The sequence below is a fragment of the Ursus maritimus genome, unplaced genomic scaffold, assembly GCF_017311325.1.
Source record: "Ursus maritimus isolate PB19 unplaced genomic scaffold, ASM1731132v1 scaffold_27, whole genome shotgun sequence".
NCBI lineage: Eukaryota > Metazoa > Chordata > Mammalia > Carnivora > Ursidae > Ursus > Ursus maritimus.
This window is the reverse complement of record NW_024425230.1, coordinates 32015255-32041427: the sequence shown is the minus strand read 5'-3', so window position 1 is coordinate 32041427 and position 26173 is coordinate 32015255. Positions and strand designations below refer to the sequence as shown.

General features: G+C 37.0%; 1 protein-coding gene across 1 annotated transcript in view; it reads right to left on the bottom strand.

Annotated features, from left to right (window-relative positions):
- Positions 1-26173, bottom strand: part of MYO9A (myosin IXA) — a 281871-nt gene that overhangs the window by 25131 nt on the left and 230567 nt on the right. Inside the window, exons 37-41 of the mRNA XM_040643036.1 lie at positions 12802-12994; positions 10943-11071; positions 10039-10144; positions 9099-9230; positions 8245-8368 (exon numbers count right to left, since the gene is read on the bottom strand). Coding sequence (XP_040498970.1) covers positions 8245-8368; positions 9099-9230; positions 10039-10144; positions 10943-11071; positions 12802-12994 — 684 coding nt within the window. The remainder of the gene's footprint in view (positions 1-8244; positions 8369-9098; positions 9231-10038; positions 10145-10942; positions 11072-12801; positions 12995-26173) is intronic.

The window sequence follows — 26173 nt, the reverse complement described above, 5'->3', positions numbered from 1 at the left end:
ATGGTTAACCATGGGTAACAACCACAGAAAATGCAAACCACAGATAAGCAGGAACAACTGCATATACTCATTAGACCAGTCATTAATTATTTTATTTAAGCCCATTCACTTTAAACAATCTTTTCCTGGTGCCAGTTATTCCCTAAAAAGGAGGACATTCTGTGGCTAGAAATAAAATTTCCATTCCACCCCAGAAGATTGCCCTAAAATCTTAGGATACATTCTTTAGTAACACTTACTGAGAAACCTGAAGGAGATCCAGGAGAAAATTTTAATTTAATGGTTGAAAAACAAACACTGCCTCTCATTCCCATAAATGTAAAAGTAAGATATAAAGTACCAACACTTATGTTAAGTACTAAACTATGTATGGTGTGAGACCTTATGAGTCCTAGCTTACCCTCATGGCCCCACAGTGCTAATGTCTCAGTATGCTACAGAACAAAGCCTCTTTTGGTTTTAACTTAAGGCCTCCCTTCTGTGTAATCACATATCCAAGTTTCCAGCAATTCCTAGTTATACAGCTTTTCCCAGAATTAAACCAGGTATGTTTTGTACCAACATGTGTTTCATCTGGTTAATTCAGACTCCTCCCTTAAGATCTAGCTCATGTGTCACCTCTTCTACAGGCCTTCCCAGTACACTGGCAGAATTAAGTACTTCTTCCTGAGTACTCTCACCATGCAGTACACATTACTATGTGATCCCTCCCTCCCTTCCTTTTAGAACATTCTAATACCCACAAATTCAGTCATCTAATCATATAAATTTGCCGTATGTTATCTGAGAAAGTCTATATGATTCTACTATCTACTTTTTCTAAGAATGATATTCTAAAACAAAGATCCTTAATTATTTGATTTGGGTCAGAATTCTGCGACTCTGTAATAAGCTTCCCTATTCTGTGAGACCAGTCTATAAAAAAGCTTCTTACCGTAACAAAAATATTGGGAACCAAATGCTTTATTGTGGAGGATCTAAATGAAGATACCCTTTGAGGTAATCTTCAGTTGGGCCCACATTTCCATTTTCTCCTAAGGCTTGAAGAGATAACAATATGAGTAGAAGGTATACCACCAAAGTGTTAAAATGAGTAAGGCCTATGAGAGTTTCGATGTCTTCTGAAAATGCTTTAAGGGTCACAATGGAGGAAGCATGTGAAAAGGAATGGCAAGGCACAATCGATGGGACACAAAGAAATTCAACACTATGAGTCAAAGTAAGCCCGAAGAGTTAAAGACAGATGAAGACAGAGATACTTGTGGTGGTTATGAAGGACTGGATCGCATCGCCCTTAAAAAACCTGATGGCTATGTAGGGAAAAACATGTACTACCCTCACCAGGGAGTTATGATACTTTATGAAGATCCAAAGTATATGCAACTAGGTTGCCCATGGGTTGAATATATAAGAAGAAAATATGCATCATCTAGACAGGACTGCATATAACTAACTAAAGCAAGAATTTCAGATTCCTTATGAAGAAATTTTACCCCAAAATAGTACTTTGGGCCAAGACAGAAGATCACTATTGTGTCTTTTGTTAAGTCACAAAAATAGGAAGCAAGGAATTGAATTATCAGACCTCCTCTTGAGGAGCCTGCTTTTCTGGTTAGGGACAGGTCCTATAGCCAAGGCTTTCTAGAATACTGGTTGTTTTGCATGGTGTTATAATTAGGTTACTAAGCTTGATAAAAAAAAATTCCAATGCTTGTAATTATGGCTCATCAGATAATGAGAATTAGTAAATACTTTAAACACAGCCAGCCTGTGTTTGTATTTATGTCTTGCACATGAAAAGGAATCATCCACATCAAATATTTCTGTACAATGCAGTGAGCCAGTAGTAGTATAGTACTGTAGAGTAGTGGCTCCCAACGTGTAGTAGACTGTGGATTCCTGGCAGGAGTTATGTTATATCTCCAAGCCCATTTAAAAAGGGTCTGCAATGGGACACCTGGGTGGCTCAGCCGGTTAAATGTCTGCCTTCAGCCCATGTCATGATCCCAGGGTTCTTGGATCGAGTTCTGCATTGGGCTCCTTGCTCAGCAGGGAGCCTGCTTCTCCCTCTACCTGCCACTCCCCCTGCTTATGCTCTCTCTCTCTCTGATAAATACATAAAACCTTTTTTTTTTTTTAAAAGAGTCTGCAATGTCAAAATCATGACATCTCCTTGTAGCAGCAAAAATTACATAGGAAGCCAACAGCAATCATTTTTGTCTAGCATTTTGTACTTTTTATTCTCTAAACATACAACCTCCCAGGATCACTCTACTGTTCGTAAACTCTTCACTTTCTCATCTCTGCCATATAGCCTATCATCCCCAAACCACAGTAATCCTTAATATTTTCTCACTTCCTATCTTCTGCCTTTTATTCTTCAAACCTAATTGTTAGGCTTCCTGAAAAGGATTAAGTTCCTTTCTCAGATATTACTGTACTTCTTCCACTCCTATGCAATTCTATCTATAAGAATTCCCTACATAATTTTTCTTATTTGTCCCCATCTAAGAGAATAAGACAATTCCAAGGCTTTGAAAGAGGTGCTTCTTTCACAAATACACAAAGAACATAAATACTGTTCCCCTTTTGCCTACTCTCCCAAAAAGGCCCTATGCCTAATCCTCCTCGTCACTGGCCTCGCACATTTACTGCATGCAGTTGTAGGTAACCCCTCTTGCATACTATAACTATCTCTGAAAAAGGGTAAAGGAGAAATAGAAAGAGTAGGGTTCTTCTGGTTACGGTGTTATCAAAGATAACACTACACGTTCTTACCACAAGAAAAAAAAATTATAACTCTGTGTGGCGATGTTACCCAAATTTATTGTGGTAACCATTCTGCTATATATACATATAGCAAATCATTATGTTTTATGTCTAAAGCTAACACAATGTTAGATGTCAATTATATCTTAAAAAAAAAAGATAACACTACAAAAATACCTGCAGGTCAGTACCAGACACAATAAGAATGCTTCTATAATTTGAGAAAATCTTCACTCTCTGAATTTGATTCCTATTATATCAAGTCTCCTGACTGTCAATGGTAGACTTAGATACCATACATTAACCTAAGGAAATGATGAAACCCTTTGCTAGAGTCAAGCAAATCCACACTTGTTTTGTTTTGTTGTTTTTTTTTTTTTAAGATTTTATTTATTTGACAGAGATAGAGACAGCCAGCGAGAGAGGGAACACAAGCAGGGGGAGTGGGAGAGGAAGAAGCAGGCTCCCAGCGGAGGAGCCCGATGCGGGTCTCCATCCCAGAACGCCAGGATCACGCCCTGGGCCGAAGGCAGATGCTTAACGGCTAAGCCACCCAGGCGTCCCACAAATCCACACTTGTAATACCTCTCTCCTTTGGAGCTATTTAGAGCTGCCACTTTTTTTTTTTTCTTTTGTGGATTTTCTTCTCACTTTCCTGATGGTGTCTTTTATTTTTTATTTATTTATTTATTTATTTTTGCAGGTTTGTGTTTTTTTAATGTTCAGTTAGCCAACGTACAGTACCTCAATAGTTTCATCAAAAACTAATGATGAGCTGCCACTTTTCAACTGATTCTTGGCTTTCCAATTATTAATACTTAACTTTTGGAGGGACATTTCTAGCATCTTTTTAGTGCAGTCAATTGCAAAGCTTAACCCCGCAGATCTACATATCCACATTAATACAGAATTGAAGGTATGCTCATTTCTAACAAAGGCATGCAAACGAGTTCTTTAATGAGCCTACAACATGCAAAATTCACAAGCATTGCCACTATAAGCACAGCAGTAAAATCTTGAAAAGACTTAGAGCAATTTATAAATTCCAAACTAAGTAAATAAAAGTAGCAACTGATATATTTAAAAAATTAGAATTTTTTTTTAAATGCTTTTCTTAGGATGCTTGTTCAACCAGATATGTTATGAAGAAAAGCATTCCATGGTCAAAGTTTTGGAAGTGCTACATATTATATCCCAAACTTTGTTTAGCTATGGAAACCTTTGTGTATAACATTTTTCAAGAGGATAATTTGTGAAGGTTTTATAGATTAATAAAATTTATTTCAAATGATATTCTTCATATTATATTAGCTCGAATAGTGCTAAATCAACATTTATGCCTAGAATTATACCATAAATAAATAAAAAACCATTTGTTACAGGAAAGGCGTAACTGGATGAGACTATGAGCATATCATATTCTGAAATCCTAGTCTGGGAGTATCCTAGTCAAGGATTATGCTCCATAAACCTAATGACCTTCTTTCTGCATGGTGGCAGAGGAGATATTCTCAAAATCATTTCAAAATGAATTGATCAGGATTCAACCTACTTCAGTGATTTTATGAGTCAAGAGCCTCCTGATATATGACTGCCATTCTTGCCTATCTCGAGTCTATTCTTCTTCAAAATGCTACCAGTTATCTTCTAAAAGACACACTGATAGTGACTTAAAAACCTTTCCATAGCTCCCAAATTTTCTTTCAAAGCAGCAAATCCAAAATTCTTAATGTTGCACATCTGGTTCCCATCTACTTTTCCAAATTATTCTGCCACTTTCACACTACCTGTTCCAGTTCTAGCTACACACGGGAGTTATTATTCACAGATTATTATTTCATGCTTCTTTCCCTCTGGAATTCTCTTTCCCCTCTTTCTTTTCTCCATTTGTTAGATTACTGCTCATCTTTCAACATCCAACTCGAATGGCTTTTCACATCGGCAATAATACAACATACTTTTCATAAATGCATTTTACTTTTCATTTCAGAAAAGACTACTGTATTTAATTATGGAAGAGTAGTGTTTTTCATCTATGAATACATGAACACTGTTGACTTTGATTGTATTTGTAGTGGATAGTCTAAAAACTCACTGCTATCTCTCACAGATTTAATTCTTAGATTCAATTCCATAGATGCTTACTAAATATGTGCGAGACACAGTTTTGTTCTTAAGACTGGGCCTACAGCCTTTACTACAGCTAAATGCAAAAGCAACAGTATGTTAAGTGGGATTTTTCCTTCTGTTCCAAAACTGTGGCTAAGGCCCAAAGCTGAGGATAATTAAGTACCCCTTATTCTAGCTTAAGAAGCCAACTGTAGTTGGTAACAACCTATTCGCTCAGGGTTTAGTGAGAAGCACTAGTTTACTGAACCAGCTCCTATTGTAACAATGATCATAACACTTTCCCCTCAATGTGAATCTAAAAAGGTTAAAAAGAAAGAGGAGGATATTGGGCTTTAAGGGGAACAGAGTCTTTGGAGAAAAAAGAAGTTGTCATATCTGAATCCAGAGGGTAAGAATCAAAGTTTGAGGTTATCTAAAAGAAAGACAGACCAGTATTTTATTCCCTATTTGGTTACCTGTACAGGCAAATGACTTACTGATTTGCCCCTCTGTTATACACACAAGGGAAAAGAGAAATAGGGAGAAAGTATGGTGGGGAAGTGTCAGGTAGAGAGACAGGCAAGACTATGGCCTGGTTCCTGGGGCCTGGTTCCAAGAGGTATGAAAAATGTAACCTTTTCCCCAGTGTGCCTGCAGGCCCTAAAATTGGCACTGGGAGGTAGATTTGACTGTAAAGTCTTGAGGCAAAAAAAGACAACATATCAAAGTCCCATGGTGTGAATGCCATCATTAGCCCAAAGATGTAACCAAATCTTCCAAGGGATTGCCAATGCCTATAAAAATAGGATAGGATTGACCTCACTGTTAGCAGGATAAATGGAAGCTACCACTCATCTACATTTAGGTTATTGACAATGAGCTAGAACAGCAGTGTTGAACAACCAAGAAAGAGGACTGCCATCTCAACAGGGAGATAGCATGTAGAATTCTGCCTCCACTAACACTCCTCCGAGTTTCAACACCAGGAAGAAAAACAACAAGAAAAAGGGAGGGCAGACATGTGTGACAAAAAGAACTTACTCACCCACCCCTAAAGTTTTCATCCCCAGATTAAGGGGGATGTCCTATTCTGTCCTAGGAAAAAGAGACAAGAGTACTGAATCAACTCTGTGACTCAAGTTATAAAACGAAGGGAACTAATTCATAAATACTGGCATGAAACTAGAGTGTTTAAACATTGCAGAATAGTGACGAGATGCTGTGAAAGCGATTGACATCCATTCGGAAAGGGGAGTCAGACATGGTGGAGTTGGCAGGCAGTTACTAGGTAAAAAGCAAAACTGATCTGTGTTTAGATCACAGTAAATTGAGATCCTCAATGAACTAGTTACACATAGATGGAGAGCCTCTGAAGTTAGTTTCCATATATACTGGTGTTCTTAGCTTTCCATCTCTCCATTCCTTTTTTATATAATAAATGAAATCCTGGTATGAGCTCTATTATACTATGATATTTAAGTCTAGAACCGGTCTATCAATTTTCTCACTACCATTTGCTGTTCTTTCTGAAAAATGGTAAGCAGATAAGAGCTATACTTCTATATGAATGGAGAAATAAGCATTACTAAGGATGGAGGAGGTTAAAAGTAGTAACAGGTTTTTCAAGTAATAAAGTGAAAGAGACTGATGAGAACAAAGTTCTTGAGCAAAAATTAATTTGATACCTCAGTGCTTTCAATGTTCACCTTTTAATGATCCAACCAAAGAAGAAATCCACAAAGTGGCTTATCTGACAAAGAGCAAAAACTAGTATATTGTAAATGGACATATTCAATTGTATGATACAGAGGAAGACAAGTGAAGGTTCTAAAGAAAGAGAGTAAGAGAAAAACAAGTGAAGGCTGGTCAGAAAGTGGGGCCTGAACTGGGGCTGTACATGGAGGGTGAACAGGCATGGATGATAGACAGAGCAGAACAACTCCTAGATGGATGAGAGACAATAATGTAAAGTGGCTGTGACACAGTGCAATATTAATACATACCGAGACTGAATTGCGGGTAATGCTCATAAATCTAACTGCAATTAGTACAGGTTTCTGGATTAGGAAGGACATGAAAAGGAAAGCAGAAGGTTAGAATGTACATGTCATTGCCCCATTAAAAGAGAAGGTTTAATCTTTCAATGGACTGAATATATCCGTCTTCTGCAGCATCAGTTTAAAAAAAAAAAAAAAGCACAGCGTGTCTAGCTGCTTTGAAAAGTAGCTTAAGAGTAAAAGGTCTCTTCCCTTTCTTCTTCTAAATTGGGCTTTTTAGAACTGAGCTCCTGAAAATTCAGACTACCAGAAAGGGTTTCACTTTTAAATGGGGTTTCTGTTTTCATTTTCTAGGGAAAAGATTTTAAAAAGTGTCCTACAATTAACTTTATTTAATACCTTAACTGCCTGAAAAAGTCTATGTTTATGCTTGTTTTTAGAGAAGACCCTTCACTAATTTAATCAACGGACATATTTGTTAGGATTTATTCTGTGCCAGGCAGTTTAAGTACTAAACAAAGAAACTGAGTTATTTTAATCTAAGTATAAATCATGAAGATATGGATGAAGTATTGCTGGGTCCCTGGAAAAGCATGAACATGATGACAGGGAAGCCTGCTTCTCTTTAGAGACTTCCTGGGGATCTAACTGGGTCTTCATTACTACAGTTTTGTTTTACAGTTGAGGGGAAGGGTAGCAAATGATTAAACTTTAATGCAGCAGTAGTTTTCCAGTAATCCAGACCCTACCAATCGTTGGTCAGTAAGAACTGAAGTTGTTTATGTATAGGTCACCGGTTACAAAGGAAGATATTAAACAGAAAAGTGGGCAAATGGAGAAAATAAATCCTCATTATTGTAAGGCTTTCCCCAAAACCTACCAATATGCCCTTAAAAATCTTTGTTTGATAATAGTAGACTCATAGATGGAATTCCATTTCCTTACAAATCACATTCTTGCATATGATTAAGTTCTCTACATCGCAGGAGTATTGGCAGGAAGATCAAAGGTGACATGGTTGAGGGTGGAACAGATGGTGGAAGGAAGTAGAGAAAAAGTTAGGATAGATTAAATTTTCATAGAAAGGACAGAAAAAGAAAACAGGACAGATTATTAAACCACCAACATTTTACCCAAATACTTGATTTAAAAATTCTGCACATTTAACTGCATATATTCTGTACATGTAACTAAAGAGGGCTAAAAGATCAAACAAGAGGCAACCACAGTACCCTGAGATAAAGTGGTTTCTTTTTAATGTTCCATGTGAAAAAGATCTGGAGAATAATCTCTCTTTACACCATAAATGCACACTTAAAACCTCAGGAAGGCTCCCATTTTCCCCTGGATTCCACATCTTACATCTTACCATTGATCTCCGAATCAGTGACAGCCTGGTCTTTGCCTTATTCTCAGCAAATTCCAGGCTACTGATGTCTTTGAGACGAGCCTTGTATTTATTCATCTGTTCTACAACAATCAGCTCCACACAGCTGAAATGGGAGGAAAAAGAGAAAACTGTTAAGAGCTGAAGTAAGCCAAATAAAGTGTAGCTCTCCCAGACTGCTTTTCAGCTAAATGTGGCAGACATTTGGAGGATGAAAGAAAAATCAACATTCCTTATTTTATGAGCTCTAAGACAAGGTTTATATAATGGTGGTTCACAACTTTGGCTGCACTTCAGTATCCATCTGAGAAGCAATTGTACGTTGCAATGCCCAGGCCACACCCTAAACCAATTAAATTAGGCTCTCTAGGGATAGGACACAAACACCAGGATTTTTTAAAGCTTCTTTTGCAGCCAAGGTTAAGAACCATTACTCTAGAAGGAAAGCAGAGGCCCATAAAAAAAGGCTAAAGTGAAATACAGAAATATTGAAGTACTAAGGCCAAAGGGATTCAGAGCCAGTTAGACTAGATTATAGGAAGTGACAAAGTACATGTAATTTGGTAAAATGGAATTTTAAAATATTTTTAGAGACTATAAGCATTCCTAAAGAAAAGCTAAATTTAAAAAGACCCTTCAAAACAAATGATGTCTAATTGAAGAAAAGCTAAAGAAAATTTTCATCCTCAGCATAAGAAAACGCAACAGTGTCTAGTAATCTTCTTAAAAACGTCGGAACTTTTGAAATCATTCACTATGTCTGATATCTGGATAAAGTGGCTACACTGACTCAGAAGTCCCTGGGGTCTTGTGGAGGTGATGGTAACTGGCCTTACGTGGTAGTCTTACTGATGTCTTGCACGCTTTGTAGTGGGTCAATGGTGTCAGGGCATCGAAGAATGCAGGGAGCAAACACAATGGCCAAAGCATTAGCAGACATTCGATTAGTTTCCTCCTGTAGAGCAATCCTAAGGAATAAAAAAACCAAGCGAAGTGGGGATTAAAAGGGAAAATAGTAAGGACATAGGCAAAGGACATGAGAGAAAGAAGACATACGACATCAGCTGCAGAGTACTGGAAGGATAGTCATATCAGTTGAAAGGAGACACTTGCAGACTTTTCCCAAAGCTGTTCCTTTGCCTCTGGAAAATGCACTTCCACTCTGTTCCTTACTTGAAGCAATACAGGCCAGCAGATAGCTTATCAAAGGAAATTTCTGACCCACTGCCATACCCCTGATGAACGTGTCTAAGGAACACCGAGTAGAGACTTTAAGGCATTCTCAGACAGTCATAGCAGATATTCAGCTAACATTTATGTAATATTTACCAGAGATTTATCTGATCACAATAAAGATGGCTTTCTTCCCAACCACTGCAGATATTTAAACTCAGAGAAGAGAGACCACTCCTGAAGTCTCTTTGGTCAGTCAATTCTCGAGCACCATCTAAACCTACCTCCTATGAATTAGGTTATGTCAAGACATATACACCTCCTTTCTACTTTTTAGTTTCAGGAATGAGAACAGGCTCGGCTACACAGTGCCACCATGAGGCTGAAGTTGTTACATGGCTCAAACAGGGCAGAGAAGTCCCCGCCCTGAAGTCCAACTCAGCCGAGGATTTCTGCTGCAAGGAATTGTAAGCACCTGTTTGAGGCATTAACTTTATAAGCAGGAAAAAGAAGATCTGTCAGTTTTCCAAATGAAGGAGTTGTTCACTTATTGAAAATAATCCAAGAAAAACTATTATACATTCCCTTGCTCCTTGAAATTACCTGACTAGATGAAAGATGAGGCGTTCCAGCGTATTGAGATGAGTTCGGGAGAGTTGGTCAATCACAGAGTATACACCACGGATTGTTTCTTTCCTCTCCTGAAGGCCTAAAAAGATTAAGGACAGCCAGTAAGATTGAATATCCCCTCCAGTATGCGACACCTTCCTTCTGAACAGATAGTAGGTAGCAAGGGAGCCTGGCTCTAAATTTTAAAGTTTTAGGAGAAGTAGGTGTATCTGTACGGCAGGAAAAGAGCAGGTCAGTTACCACTAATCTTCCTTTGCTTGAGTTCTATATTCACTAAGCAGTCTCCTGAGTTTTAATCTATACCCCAGTAATCCTACTACAACAGAGGGAAAGAGTCCTAGTTTTTTAAGGCATTTTGTGGCAGACTGATTCCCTATTAAAATTAATTAATTGCCATGTAATTTATAAATTGGTCTTATGGGAATTTGAGGAGTCATGCCTCAGGGCCTAAACACTTTTAGGCAGGCCTCCAGCAACATTCTACACATCTGTAGCACTGAAACAACTCCATCACCTGGTAGGCTTTGCATAAAATAGAGTTCTTGCCTAGATTCACAATTTAAATGAATATAAGCCAGCCCTTAAATCTATTTAGTCTTTTAATTTATTTATAATCTTAGTCTTGAAATCTCTTTGTGAGAAGCAACGAAATGACCTACTCAGAAAACTTTTAGGATACTGACATTTTAATGAATCTCTCAAAAGTCAACATTTGACTAGGTGAAAGTACACCAGCAGTTCTGTATTGACTGTCAAAAGCTTATTTTTGGATCTATATGGATTAAACCATTAGAGGATGGCTAAATAATCTATAATGAAGACAGCATTCCTTTCCCAAGTGTAGACCTTCCCTCAAATCCAGGAAGCCTGCACTTACCCATAGCTCGAAGAAACTCCTCATAGAGTTCAAAGGTCATGAGTGGATTAGGCAAATCTCGAAGCCATTGCTTGAATACACTTGCAATGACATGTATGTTATAGTCATCCAGGTTTACACTCTCAGCATCTATTTAGAGACAAGAGTTAGACAACAAAGCCAAAACATGCAAAGAGTTTCAAATAATTCACTTTAGAAACTGTCAGCACCAAAAGAAGCCTTCATGTTCTTAGTCAAACTAATATCTTCTACAATCTAACTCCATGCTTTGGAACAGCACTTGTAACTGTGGTAAAGGAACAGTTTTTTGTTTTCCAAATCTCTCGTAGACTGAGATATGTAAAATAAAATACCATATGCTTTCATGTTAAAGAACTGTTAAATAACCACTATAAATGTTTCTAAATGTTTGCTCTCAATTTCTGTACTTATATTGTGTATTGATCTGTGAACCACACTTTGAGTGGCAATCTTTAGGATGGCAGATGGGAAAAAGGCCCAGAGGACATTTTCTAAAAATAAGGCTAATTTTAAGTCATTTTTAAAGGTGAACGGACAGTAATAAGTGAATACAGGAAATGTAATGAACATACCCTTACTCTGTTTCACTTATAAACTCCCCAAAGTTATACAAAAGAAATGATTTGGAGGATATAGGATGAATGGTTTTTCACTTGTGCTGACCCAAGGTACAAGAGACCAAGTGTCAACTGCCTTTAACCTGGAGTAGCCGGAATTTCTGGTAGGCAGAATGTCCTGCTTGAGTTTTACCAGGCATTTTCTGTTGTTATTTCCATATTGACTAATCTCTCCCTGATTTGCTCATTAAAAAAACCAAAACAAACAAAAAAACTATAAAGAAAAAGCATGTGGGTAAGTTCTTGGAGACACAGAGATAAGCTTTGTATCTAGGTGTGATTCAAAACAATCTATTCTGGGGCGCCTGAGTGGCTCAGATGGTTAAGCGTCTGTCTTCCGCTCAGGTCATGATCCTGGAGTTCTGGGATTGAGCTGCACAGCAGGCTCCCAGCTCAGCAGGGAGTGTGCTTCTCCCTCTGCTCCTCCCCCTGCTCGCTCGCTCTCTCTCTCTCTCAAATAAAGAAATAAAATCTTTAAAAACACAACAACAGCAACAACAATCTATTCCTTCCCTATAGTGGTAAAGAGTAGAAGTTGACAATGAAACCAAAGTCCAACTCTTGCATATATATTCCAGGGTTGAGGCTATACCTCTATACAGGTACGTGTTCAATCCACCAATTAACAGTTTAAATAACTATGTCATGAATGTAAGAAGGTGAGAACATGCATCAGAAAGACACCTGAAGTCAGAGTAATAGAGACCAACAGGCGATAGTTTAGATTACGAACGCAGAACATCTGGGGTTAAATCCTAGCTTGATCACTTATTGGTGGTGCGTCTTTGGGCAAGATCCTCTGTAAGCATCAGTTTCTTTCTCTGTAAACAGGGATAATAATCCCTAATTCATAGGATGTTGTGAGGATTAGCACACTGCTCTACATCATCATCAACAGATTACCATTTAATCTCCCTGAACCTAAAATTTCTTAATTACAGATATCACGATCTTACCAAACCGTTAAGATTTTAAATGAGAGCTGTGTGAAGTACCTAACGGTGCCTTGTACAAATGATATACTCAATATATATGTGCTGAATTGACCACACAAAAACAAAGACTTTTAGAAAGCCACAAATGATTAATAAGCACCACAGAAAAGATGGCATTCTTCTGGCTGCAAGAAAAAGATCAACATGTAATGAAAACTTAAAAAAAGCATGAAATGATCTATTTAAATAAAAGCACTTGGTCTTGATTTGGAGAGCACCATCTTACCTGTATCTAGACCTTGTCGAAGCTCCTTGATTTTATTAGTTGAACCAGACTTTCGATAAATACCTTCTGTGTACAGTCCATGCATTTCAATGTAGTTTATGAGCTTTTCCACCACTAAAGGAACAGTTCGTTCTTCACTGGTCAAACGGGACAATTCAACCCCAAATTGTCGAGATGACAGCTCTGGATCATACTAAATGGAAGATAAATTTTTGTTTCCAAATACATTCAAACATCTTTAAATGTGTTTAACCAGTTATTTAAGAGGAAATATTTTATATTTCCCTGAAGTTTCATGCATAGTTATAAGAGTTGGAGGGAAAGGGAATTATGGTTAACGCTGACAATATATATCAAGTCAGATGTTAGTTTCAATCCTTTCCCACTAGGAATCCCCTCAAAATATAAGAGGGTAGAGAATGAAGGCAGTGGCCTTCAATGCTCATGTAAACTTTGGGGATGTTTAACTGAACAATGATATCATAGCTAAAGGCAGAGGCACACACAGATTGGCCCATGATTCGTGTTTGAGCCCTTTCTTATTTACTTCAGTAGTGTATCTGATATCATAACCTTACTTACTATAGTTTATGTGACTGCAAAAGAAGAGCTTATCCTGAAGATTATTCGAAGTAATTCACAGAAAAGAAAAATACCAGGTATTACCTCTGAGACTGAAACCTTTTTTGTAAATCTTTTTTGTCTCTTCCTTCTCTTGCATCATTCTCCTTCTCTAACACAACATGTATTCTTTCCCTCAGTCCGCATCCAGTCAGTGCCAAGTTCTTGTGGTCAGTCAGCACACCCTATTTTTTCTTTTCTGTTCTATTGCCACCACCCTATTTCAAACCTATATGTCTGCCCACTTTAACTATTTCCAACAGCTTCTTGGTGAATTTCCCCACATCCATTTTCTCCCCTTTTAATACATTGTATAGTATATATAATCTACTTTAGTATCCAAAAAAACCTTCAGTGATTAACTAGTATGTATCAAAGTAAGGTACAAACATTCTTGAGTCTAACACTGAAGATATTTCTTGAATTATCTTAATTTCCCCTTCCAGTCTTATGTTAATACATTTGTCATTTATGTGCTAGGTAACAGGAAAACAAAATCAAGTAAGAGAAGACAGTCTTTACCCTAGGACTAGTGCTAAGACTAGCAGTGTTAATGTGTGGCGATAAGTAAACAGTAAAAACAGATTTATTAGGTAATATGGAGTCACGGAAATAAAACAACTAGATTGGGAAGGATTGGGCTGGGTAACAACTAATGACCTTCATTAAGACCTGATGCTTAACCTAACCGTTGGAAAGCAAATAGTACATAAGAAGAAAAGGCAAGAACCTTTTAAGCACAGAAAACACAGAAAAAAGTTAGGCAAAACAAACTAAAAGTAATCTGATATGGCTGAACTAAAAATGAGAAAACACTAGACAGATTACAAAGGGCTTCAGGTACTAAAGCACAAACTTTGGGTCTTGTCCTGACAGCTAACGAAATTATTATGCAATTTCACCTATATATACTCTGCATTCCAGCACTTAATTCTTAAGAGAATTAACAGCACATCTACTTTGAAGCATGTTATCTTAATATAAGGCAGTATCTCTGAAAGTTTCTCCAAGTCTGAGGTAGAAGAGAAAGGACATTTAATCTTAAAATATTTAGAGGATGCAAATTAAAATTTTGCCTAGGTTATTTACGTAATTTCATATTTGCAATAGAAATATCACTTTTCTACCTCACAGGGTACCACGAAGATTAAGTAACAAATGAACATACATAGCACAGTATCTGATACATGGCAAATGCTCAATAAACTGTTAAATACTGCTCGCTGCAATGATTAAAACAAAATAAACTTTACCCAAACTTCTTGCTATCACTGTGGCACAAACATGTGTGTATGTGTATGTACACATACACACATATAACCTCTTTATTTAAATGTTATGGCTATCCCCAGAGCATTAGGCATGTTAATAAAGATCTGTGAAAGCAGAAAATCAAAATACTTGATGGTATTAACAAATTTTTTAAATCATTTGATTTGAAACCAACTAATTTAAAGCATATATGCTAAAAAATTCTATTTCTTGAAATTAAGAGAAATTAATTTCACTATTTACAACTGAAAAAAAATTTGAGTTTTCTTTGTAAAAATATGTATTTATAGTTATTTTCCCTCCAAACTACCTTATATATTTTAAATAAAAATTCATTGAAGTATATGACTTACATACATAAAGGTGTACAAACTATTAAGTGTACAGCTTGACAGACTTTGACAAAGTTGATACACACTTGTTATCAGGACCCAAGTCAGGAAATAGAATACAACGAGCAGTATAAAATTCTCCTCAAAACCATCCCAGCCACTATGTATTTTGATAAATAATCAGCATATGTACTTCTATCAGTATAAATTAGTTTTACCTACTTTTCAACATTTATTAATGGTATCATATAATATGTTTACCATGAGTTACTTTCAACCATTCTTGAACTTTATATAAATAAAATAATATGGTATGTGCTCTTTTGTTTCTGGCTTCAACATCTTGTCTGAGTAAAAATAGCTTAAGCTCATATAGTATTCCATTATATAAATAGTTGACCCTTGAACAAGGGTTGAATCATGCAGGTCCAATATATGTGGATTTTTTTTCGATAAATACAGTATAGGGGCACCTGGGTGGCTCAACTGGCTAACGTCTGCCTTCAGCTCAGGTCATGATCTCAGGGTCCTGGATGGAGCCCACATCAGGCTCCCTGCTCAGTGGGAGTCTCCTTGTCCCTCTCCCTCTGCTCTTCCCCACTACTCGCACTCTCTCCCTCTCAAATAAATAAAAGCTTCAAAAATAAATAAACACAGCCCTGCAAATGTATTTTCTTTCCTTATAATTCTCTTAATAACATTTTCTTTTCTCTAACTTACTTTACTGTAAGAATAGTATATAATATATATAACATACAAAATATGTGTTAATCAACCGTTTACGTTATAGGTAAGGCTTCCAGTCAACAGTAGGCTATAAATAGTTAAGTTTTGGGGGAGTCAAAACTTATAACACAGATTTTCCACTGTGCAGTGGCATATTGTTCCAGAGTCAACTGTATACCATAATTTATTTATACATTCTATTGCTGATGGACATTTAGCTTTCTTCTAATTTGGGGATATCTCAGTGCTGATATGAATGTTCTTTTATTTGTCTTTTGGCACAAACATTTATGTATATTTGCTGGGTATGTATCTTGGAGTGATACTGCTGAGTCATTAGAAATGCTTATGCTCAGATTTGATAAGGACTGCCAAAACGTCAAGATTACTTACGCCAACTTATACTCCTACCAGTAATGTACTAAAGTCCAAGCTGCTCTACAACCTTGTTAGGATGTTTTCCATTTAATCATTCAAGTGGGTATATATTTCACTATGGTTTCAATTTGTATTTCCCTGATTAGTGAAGGTGGACACCTTTTCACATCTACTGGTCTTTTGTCAAGTGCTTGATTAAGCCACGTGCTCATTTTTCTACAGAGCTGACCATCTTTCTTACTGATTTTTGATGCTTTTTAGATATTGTAGATCCAAGATGGTTGTATGGATTGCAAATGCATTCTCCCACTCTGTGGTAGATTATTTATTGGTGGTTTCTTTGAATAATGAGTGGGTTTTGAATTTTATCTAATGTTTTTTCTCTTTAAGATAAACATTTTTTTATTTGTTCAATGTGAATTTTATCACTTTTTATTTTTTTCAGGGAGAAAATTTTTCTTATTAATCTTAATTATGGTATAGTTAACATACATTGCTATATTACTTTTAGGTGTACAATATAGTGATTTAACGATTCTACATACTACTCAGTGCTCATCATGTTACGTAAGTGTACCTTAAACCCTCTTCACCTATCTTACCAATACCCCAACCAATCTCCCCTCTGGTAGCCATCAGTTTGTTCTATATATTTAAGAGTCTGTTTTTTGGTTTGTCTATTTTTTCTTTGTTTTGTTTCTGAAATTCCACATATGAATAAAATCATATGGTACCTGTCTTTTTCTGACTTACTTCAGAGTTAGAATTATACTTTCTAGACCCATCCACGTTGTGGCATATGGCGAGACTTCATTTTTTATGGCAGAGTAATATTCCATTGTGTATACATACCACATCTTCTTTATCCATTCATCTATCAATGGACATTTATTTTGCTTCTATAATTTAGCTATTGTAAATAATGCTGCAATAAACACACGGGTGCATATATCTTTTTGAATTAATGTTTTCGTATTCATTGGGTAAATATCAAAGTAGGGGAATTATAGGATCATGTGGTAATTTTATTTTTAGCTTTTTGAGGAACCTCCATACTGTTTTCCACAGCAGCTGCACCAGTTTGCATTCCAACACTGCACGAGGGTTCCTTCTTATCCACATCCTCACCAACACTTGTTACTGCTTGTGTTTTTCAGTTTTAGCCATTCTTTTTTTTTTTAATTTTTATTTTGTTATATTAGTCACCATACAGTACATCCCCAGTTTTTGATGCAATGTTCCATGATTCATTATTTGCGTATAACACCCAGTGCACCATGCAATACGTGCCCTCCTTAATACCCATCATTGGGCTAGCCCAATCCCCCACCCTCCTCCCCTCTGAAACCCTCAGTTTGTTTCCCAGAGTCCATAGTCTCTTCATGGTTCATTCCCCCTTCTGTTTACCCCCCCTTCATTCTTCCCTTCCGTCTCCTACCAATCTTCCTATTTCTTATGTTCCATAAATGAGTGAAACCATATGATAATTGTCTTTCTCTGCCTGACTTATTTCGCTTAGCATAATCTCCTCCAGTCCCGTCCACGTTGCTGCAAATGTTGGGTAATCGTTCTTTCTGATGGCTGAGTAATATTCCATTGTATATATGGACCACATCTTCTTAATCCAGTCATCTGTTGAAGGGCATCTCAGCTCCTTCCACAGGATACAGTTTTAGCCATTCTGATAGGAATGAGGTGGTATCTCGCTGTGCTTTTGATTTGTATTTCCCTCATGGTGAGTGATGTTGAGCATCTTTTTCTGTTTGATGGCCATCTCCATGTCTTCTTTGGAAAAATGCCTTTCATTTCTCTTTTTGTCTGATTGCTGTGGCAAGGACTTCCAATACCATGTTGAATAAAAGTGGCGAAAGTGGACATCGTCTTATTCCTGACCTTAGGGGAAAAGCTCTCAGTTTTTCCCCATTAAGTATGAGGTTAGCTGTGGGTTTTCCATATATGGCCTTTATTATGTGGAGGTATGTACCCTCTAAACCTACTTTATTGAAGGTTTTTATCATGAATGGATGGGATACTTTGTCAAATTTTTTCTGCATCTATTGCAATGATCATACGGTTTTTATACTTTCTCTTGCTGATGTGATATATCATATTGATTTGCAAATGCTGAACCACCCCTGTATCCCAGGAATAAGTCTCACTTGATCATGGTGAATGATTTTTTTTAATGCATTGTTGAATTCACTTTGCTAATATTTTGTTGAGGATGTTTGCATCTATATTTATCAGAGATATTGGCCTGTAGTTCTCTTTTTCTATACTGCCTTTATCTGGTTTTGATATCAGGGTAATGCTGGGCTCACAGAATGAATGCGAAAGATTTCCTTCTTCTTCTTGTTTAGAATAGTTTGAGAACAGCTATTAATTAATTATTCTTTAGATGTTTGGTATATTTCAGCTGTGAAGCTGTCTGGTCCGGGACTTTTGTTTGTTGGAAGTTTTGTTTTGTTTTGTTTTTTAATTACTGATTCAATTTCATTGCTGGTACTGGTCCGTTCAAATTTTCTACTTCTTCCCTATTCAGTTTTGGGAGGCTATACATTTCTAGGAATTTATCCATTTCTCTAGGTTGCCCAATTTGTTGGCATACAATTTTTCACGATGTTCTCTTAAAAGTTTATATTTCCGTGGTGTCAGTGGATATTTCTGCTCTTTTATTTCTGATTTTGTTTGAGTCCTTTTTAATTTTTTTATGAGTCTGGCTAAAGGTTTATCAATTTTGTTGATCTTTTCAAGGAACCAGCTCCTGGTCTCACTGATCTCGTGGTTTTTTTTAGTTTCTATTTCATTTATTTCTGCTCTTTCTTTCTACTAGTTTTGGGTTTTGTTTGTTGTTCTTTTTAAATTCTTTTAGGTATAAGGGTAGGTTGTTTATTTGACATGTTTCTTGCTTCTTGAAGTAGGCCTGTACTGCTCTCAACTTCCTTCTCAGGACAGGTTTTGCTGCATCCTAAAGATTTTGGACTGTTTGCTTTTCATTTTCATTTATCTCCATGTATTTTTTTAAATTTCCTCTTTGATTCCTTGGTTGACCCATTCATCGTTTAGTAGCATGTTATTTAACCTCCAGGTATTTGTGTTCTTTCCAGATTTTTTTTTGTTGTTGATTGCTAGTTTCACATTGCTGTGGTCAGAAAAGATATACAGCAGGACTTCAATCTTTCTGAATTTGTTGAGACTTATTTTTGGTCTAATATGTGATCTATTCTGCAGAATGTTCCATGTGCACTTGAAAGGAATGTGTATTCTGCTATTTTAGGGATGGAATATTCTGAATATATATTTTAGATCCATCTGGTCCAAGTGTCATTCAAAGTCACTGTTTCCTTGATTTTCTGTTTGTGTGATCTATTCATTAATGTAATGGGGGTATTAAAGTCCTTTACTATTATTGTATTACTATTGATTACTTAATGTTTGTTACTAGCTGCTTTAATGTATCTTGGGTGCTCCCATGTTGGGTACATAAATACTTACAATTGTTATATCTTCTTGTTGGATTGTTCCCTTTATGGTTATATAGTGTCCTTCTTTGTCTCCTGTCTTTGTTTTTTTATGATTTTTTAAAAAGTTTTTATTAATTTTTTTAGTAATCTCTATATGCAACATGGGGTTCGAACTCATGACCTGAGATCAAGAGTCACATGCTTCTCCAACTGAGCCAGCCAGATGCCCCTGGGTGGCTCAGTCGTTAAGCAACTGCCTTCGGCTCAGGGCGTGATCCCGGATTCCTGGGATCCAGCCCCACATCAGGCTCCTCTGCTGAGAGCCTGCTTCTTCCTCTCTCACTCCCCCTGCTTGTGCTCCCTCTCTCACTGGCTGTGTCTCTCTCTCTGTCGAATAAATAAATAAACTCTTTAAAAAATTTTTTAAAAATCTGATTTGTCCAATACAAGTATTGTTACCCCGGCTTTCTTTTCACTTTCATTTGCATGATATATGCTTTCTATCCTTTCACTTTCAATCTGCAGGTGACTTTAAGTTGGAAATGAGTCTGTTGTAGGAAGTATCAACATGGGACTTGGGTTTTTTTTAATCCATTCCATCACACCACGTTTTTTGATTGGAGAATTTAGTCCATTTGCATTCTAAGTAAATACTGATAGGTATGTATTTACTGTCATTTTGTTAAACTTGTTTTATGGTTGCTTTTATAGTTCATTTCTGTTCCTTTCTTCTCTTGCTCTCTTCTCTCATGGTTTGCTAGTTTTCTTTAGTGATATGCTTGTATTCCTTATTCTTTACTTTTTGCATATCTGTTACCGGTTTGTAATTTGTCATTACCGTTAGCTTTATATATAACACCTTATGCATTTAGCAGTCTATATTAAGTTGGTGGTCACTGAAATTTGAGCCCATTCTTTACTCCTCACCACTCCCCATGTTCTAGGTATATGGTGTCACATTTTACATCTTTTGTTAGTCCCCTGGCTGATTTTTATAGGTACACTTGTTTTTACCACTTTTATGCTTCCTGTTTTTCTTTTTCTTTTTTTTTAATTTATTATGTTATATTAGTCACCGTACAGTATATCATTAGTTCTGATGTGGTGTTCCGTGATTCATTGTTTGAGTATAACACCCGGAGCTCCATGCAATACGTGCCCTCCTTAATACCCATCACCGGGCTAGTCCCCTCCCCTCTGAAGCCCTCAGTTTGTTTCTTTTCTTTTTCTTTCTTTTTTTTTTTTAATTTATTATGTTATATTAGTCACCGTACAGTATATCATTAGTTCTGATGTGGTGTTCCGTGATTCATTGTTTGAGTATAACACCTGGAGCTCCATGCAATACGTGCCCTCCTTAATACCCATCACCGGGCTAGTCCCCTCCCCTCTGAAGCCCTCAGTTTGTTTCCCAGAGTCCAGAGTCTCTCATGGTTCATTCCCCCTTCTGTTTACACCACTTCTTTCTTCCCTTCCTTCTCCTACTGATCTTCCTGCTATTTCTTATGTTCCATAAGTGAATGAAACCATGTGATAATTGTCTTTCTCTGCTTGACTTATTTCACTTAGCATAATCCCCTCCAGTCCCATCCGTGTTGCTGCAAATGTTGGCTAATCATTCTTTCTGATGGCTGAGTAATATTCCATTGTATATATGGACCACATCTTCTTTATCCATTCGTCTGTTGAAGGGCATCTTGGCTCCTTCCACAATTTAGCTATTGTGGACAATGCTGCTATGAACACTGGGGTGCATATGGCCCTTCTCTTCACCACGTCTGTATCTTTGGGGTAAATACCCAGTAGTGCAAATGCTGGGTCATAGGGTATATGCTTCCTATTTTTCTTACTACTCCTACTTATGGTCGGTCTTTCCTTTCCAGAGTCCCCTTTAACATTTCTTGTAGGGCTAGTTTAGTGGTGATGAATTCCTTTAACTTCTGTTTGTCTGAGAAACTCTTTATCTCTCCTTCTATTCTAATTCATAGCCTTGCTGGATAGAGTATTCTTGGTTGTAGGTTTTTTCTTTCAGCATTTTCAATATATCATGCCACTCTATTCTAGCCTTCAAAGTTTCTACTGAAAAATCAGCTGTTACCCTTAAGGGGTTTCCTTGTATGTATCTGTTTTCCCTTGCTGCTTTTAAAATGATCTCTTTATCAATAGTTTTGGCCATGTTAGTTACTGTCTTCGTGTGTACCTCCTAGGGTTGATTTTGTTGGGGCCTCTCCGTGCTTCTTGGATCTGGATTTGTTTCCTTCTTCATATTAGGGAAGTTTTCAACTGTTACTTCCTCAAATAAATTTTCTGCCCTCTTTTCTCTCTCTTCTCCACTGGGGTCTCTACTGTGTGACTGTCATTAAGCTTGATGGTGTTGCAAGTTCCCTTAGTCTATTTTCATTTATTTTTTTTTCCCTCCCCTGTTCAGTTTGATTGCTTTCGATTACTCTGTCCTCCAGGCTGCTGACCTCTTCTTCTGCTTCCTCTAGTCTCCTATTTAGTCCATCTAACGTATTTTTAATTTCAGTTATTAGGTTCTTAATCTCTGGTTCTTTCCCAAGTTTTCTTTTGAGGGTCTTACTGAGGTCCTCCACTCTTATCTCAAGTCCAGTGAGTATCTATATGACCATTACTTTAAATTCCCTATCAGGCATATTACTTCTCTCTGCTTCATTTAGTTCTCTTGCTGTGATTTTTATCCTGTTCTTTCATTTGGGTCACATTCAACTGTCTCCTCATTTTGTCTAACTCTCTGGGTCTGTTTCTATGTGTTAGGAAAGTCCGCTACATCTCCTGCTCTTGAAAGTGGTGGCTTTATGAAAGAGAGGTCTTATAATGGCCTACAATGCAAAGTTCCCTGTTCACCAGAACCTGGTGCTTCAGAGGTGTTTCCTATGTGTGTTGTATGCACCCTGTTATTGTGACTGAGTCTTCAGTCCAGTCATCTACAATGGCTCTCTCTGCCTGTTGTGGGCAGGGCTTGGTCCCTGTGTTGTTAGTGGGCCAGTCTGGGGCCACCATGGGCTTAAGTAATCAGACCAGGAGTTTGCCAGAGATGCAGCAGCACTGAACTACAGGGTATTTTCCCTGTGTTGTCTCCTGAGACGCTTTTGCTGGTGGGCAGGGCCTGCAGTTGGACATGATGTCTGTCCCTAGCCCACTGCTGGGGCTGCAATTTATACTGGTATGTGTTGTTATGTTTCACTCTCTCCAGAGCAAGAAACACTTTGGAGTGGTGCTGGCTCCTGTCAGGGCCACTTGTACACTACCAGGCTCATGGTACCACTTTGGATGGTCTCTGGCCAAGGGTGTACTGGAGGGGCCGTTTCTACAGGAGAACACGGAGGCAGATGCACTGTTAGCAAGCTAGGTGGAGAGTGGTGTTGCAGCACTAGTTATTGTAGACGGCTGTGTATCTAGGCTGGCATCAAGGAAGGAAATGGCACCCACCATCTCTTCTGTTCTTGGAGAAGTCCCCAAAAGATCCCTGCCTCTCCATATTCTGAGATTAGGAAATAAATCTCCTTCCCATATACCCCAGGCATTTTTCAAAAACTGCTGCTTCTATGCTGTATCTCAGCAGGACTGTTTGCTATTCTGTCTCTTTAAATGTGAGGGCTCCACCTTCCTGGGTCCCCCAGAGCCAAGACACTGTTTTATTTCCAGTGTTCGGATGCCTGGGTGGCTTAGTTGGTTAAGCATCTGTCTTCGGCTCAGGTCATGATCCCAGGGTTCTGGGATGGGAGTCCCACATCGGGCTCCTTGTTCAGCGGGGAGCCTACTTCTCCCTCTGCCTGCCACTCCCCCTGCTTGTGCTCTCTCTCTCTCTCTCTGACAAATAAATAAAGTCTTTAAAAATAAATAAATAAATGTTTAGTGTTAAGGCCCACTGATTGTTAGGTCCCTCTGGTCTTCAAAGCCAAATGCTATGAGGACTGTTTCCCATGTGAGTGTCCCAGACCTGGGGTACCTGGTGTGGGGTCCGGTCCTCTCCCCTGTGTCTGTGCAGTCCCTCTCTCCCACACAGTCCAGTGGGTCCATTTAGCTCCCACTGCATGTCCTCTCTTCCTACCCTCTTCAATGTGGCCTATTCTCTACATTTAGCTGTGGAGAACCTGTTCTGCCAGTCTTTGGGTCATTTTTCTGAGTTATTTACACTGATGTGGGTATTATCTAGTTGTATCTAGGGGACAAGGAGAGCTTAGGATGCTCCTATTATGCCATCTTCCCAGGATGTCCACATCACTTGATTTTTGAATGATAAACCACCTCTGTATTCATAGAATAAAAACCAACTTTATCACAAGGTTTTTTTTTTTCATTTTTTACCATTAGCACAGATTCAATGTGCTAAGAATTTAAGACTTAAATATCTATGCAATGATATAGACTGACCTACAATTTTCCTTTATTGTAATACCCCCTTCATGTTTGACTTCAAGGTTTCACTATCTTCATAACTCAATTTTGGGGGAAAAATTTATGACATATTCACTCCTCTACTACTCTCTGGCAGAGTTTATAGAAAATTAGTGTTGTTTCTTTTTTAAACACTGGGATGTAGTCAATGATGAAACTATCAGGCCTGGAATTTCTTTGTGGAAAGATTTTCAATTACTAAGTATTTTAATTGATATGACTCTTCAGATTTTCTATTTTTTCTTAGTTTAGCTAAATTGTATTTTTGTGGGAATTTGCCTATTAAATTCTCAAATTTGTTAGTATCATCAAGGTATCCCCTAATCGCCTTTAATTTCCTTTCTAACATATATAGCATCTATACTGATACATGAGTTTTTTATGACAATTTGTTTTTTAGAAGTTCTTTTTATTGATCACTCTTGCTAAGAGTTTATCCACTATTTTAGTCTTTTCAAAGAGCTCAAATTTGGCTTTCTAGACTTTTATCTCTTAACAAATGCTTTTGATTTCCTTTATTTCTCTTTATTATCTTCCTTCTACTGCCTTTGGATTAAATTTGCTAAGATTATTTTTTCCTATCTTCTAGAAATAGAAGGTTAGACCATTTTCTATCTTTGTATCCTTTCTAATTGTATACATTTAAAATAACTATAAATAGTCCTCTAATCACAACTTTTGCTATACCCACACTTTTGTTCCTAGTCATACTTTATCATTTAGTTCAAAATGTCTTTTCATTTTTATTGTAATTTCTAAGAATACTGCTTAATTTCCAAGTATTTGAGGATTGTCTAGTTATCTTTATGTTGATTTTTAGAGCTTTATTTCACTCTGGTCAGAAACTGTACTCTCAATATTTTCAATCCTCTGAAATTTGTAATGACTTGCTTTTTGACCCAACATATGATCAATTTTCTCAAATGTTCCATGTGCACTTGAAAAGACTGTATTCAGGCAGTTGTAGGAGGCAGGGTTCAATACATATCAACTAGTTCAAGTTTTTTCATCGTGTTTTTCATATCATTTAACATCCTTATTAAATTTTTGTCTGTCAGGTATCGAAGCAATAATGTTAAGACTCTTATAAAGTTAGAATTTTCATATCTCCCTGACAGCTTGACCATTTTATCATTACAAAACACCTTTATCTGAAGTAATGTTTCTTGCCCTAAAATACACCTTACTATTAGTATAGCTACACCACCTTTCTATAGGTTAGTCTTTGCATGCTATACTATCCTTTTGCTTTTAACCTTTCTGTGTCTTTATATTTAAGTATGTTGCTTGTAAACAGCATATCACTTGAGAATTTCAGTTGGTTTTAACCTAGTCTTTTAATTGAAAGTATCTTGCCTATTAACATTTAAACTAATCACCAATATATTTGGAGTTATACCTACTAATCTATTTTCTTTTCTGACCTAATTTATGTTTGTTTCTTCCATTTCTTGTCTTTGTTTATATTAATCAAGTATTTTTTTGCTTTTCCATTCTCCCATCTTTATTAGCTTTTAAGATATATATTCATTTGCTATTCTGTTAGTGGTTACTACAACAAATATCCATAACATATTTAAATCTAATGTATTTTTAACACTTTAACCACTTCCCAGATAACCCAGAGACCTTAGAATAGTTTAACTCCATTTACCCAACTACCTTGTGTGTTGTTGTTGTTGTTGTCAGGCATTTTAATTCTATACACAATTGGCCCTTAAACAATGTGGGAGTTAAGGGCACCAATTCCCTGTGCAGTCAAAAATCTGCATATAATTTTTGAGTCCTCAAAAACTTAACTACTAATAGGCTATTGATGACTAGAAATCTTACTTATAACATGAACAGTCAATTAACACATCTTTGTATATGAATTAAATGCTGTATCCTCACAATGAAGTAAGCTAAAGAAAATGTTATTAAGAAAATCAAAAGCAAAATACATTTGCAGAACTATATTTATCAAAAAAAATCCATGTAAGTGGATCCACGCAGTTCAAACCTGTGAGGTTGGTCAACTCTAAATTTTAAGTGTCACAAGACATTATATTTTTAGTCAATATTCATTTAAATTTACAAATATTATTTACTCTTTACATTTCTCTTTATTCTTTTCTACATTTCTGTTTCCATCCAAGATCATGTTCCTTCTGCCTGGAG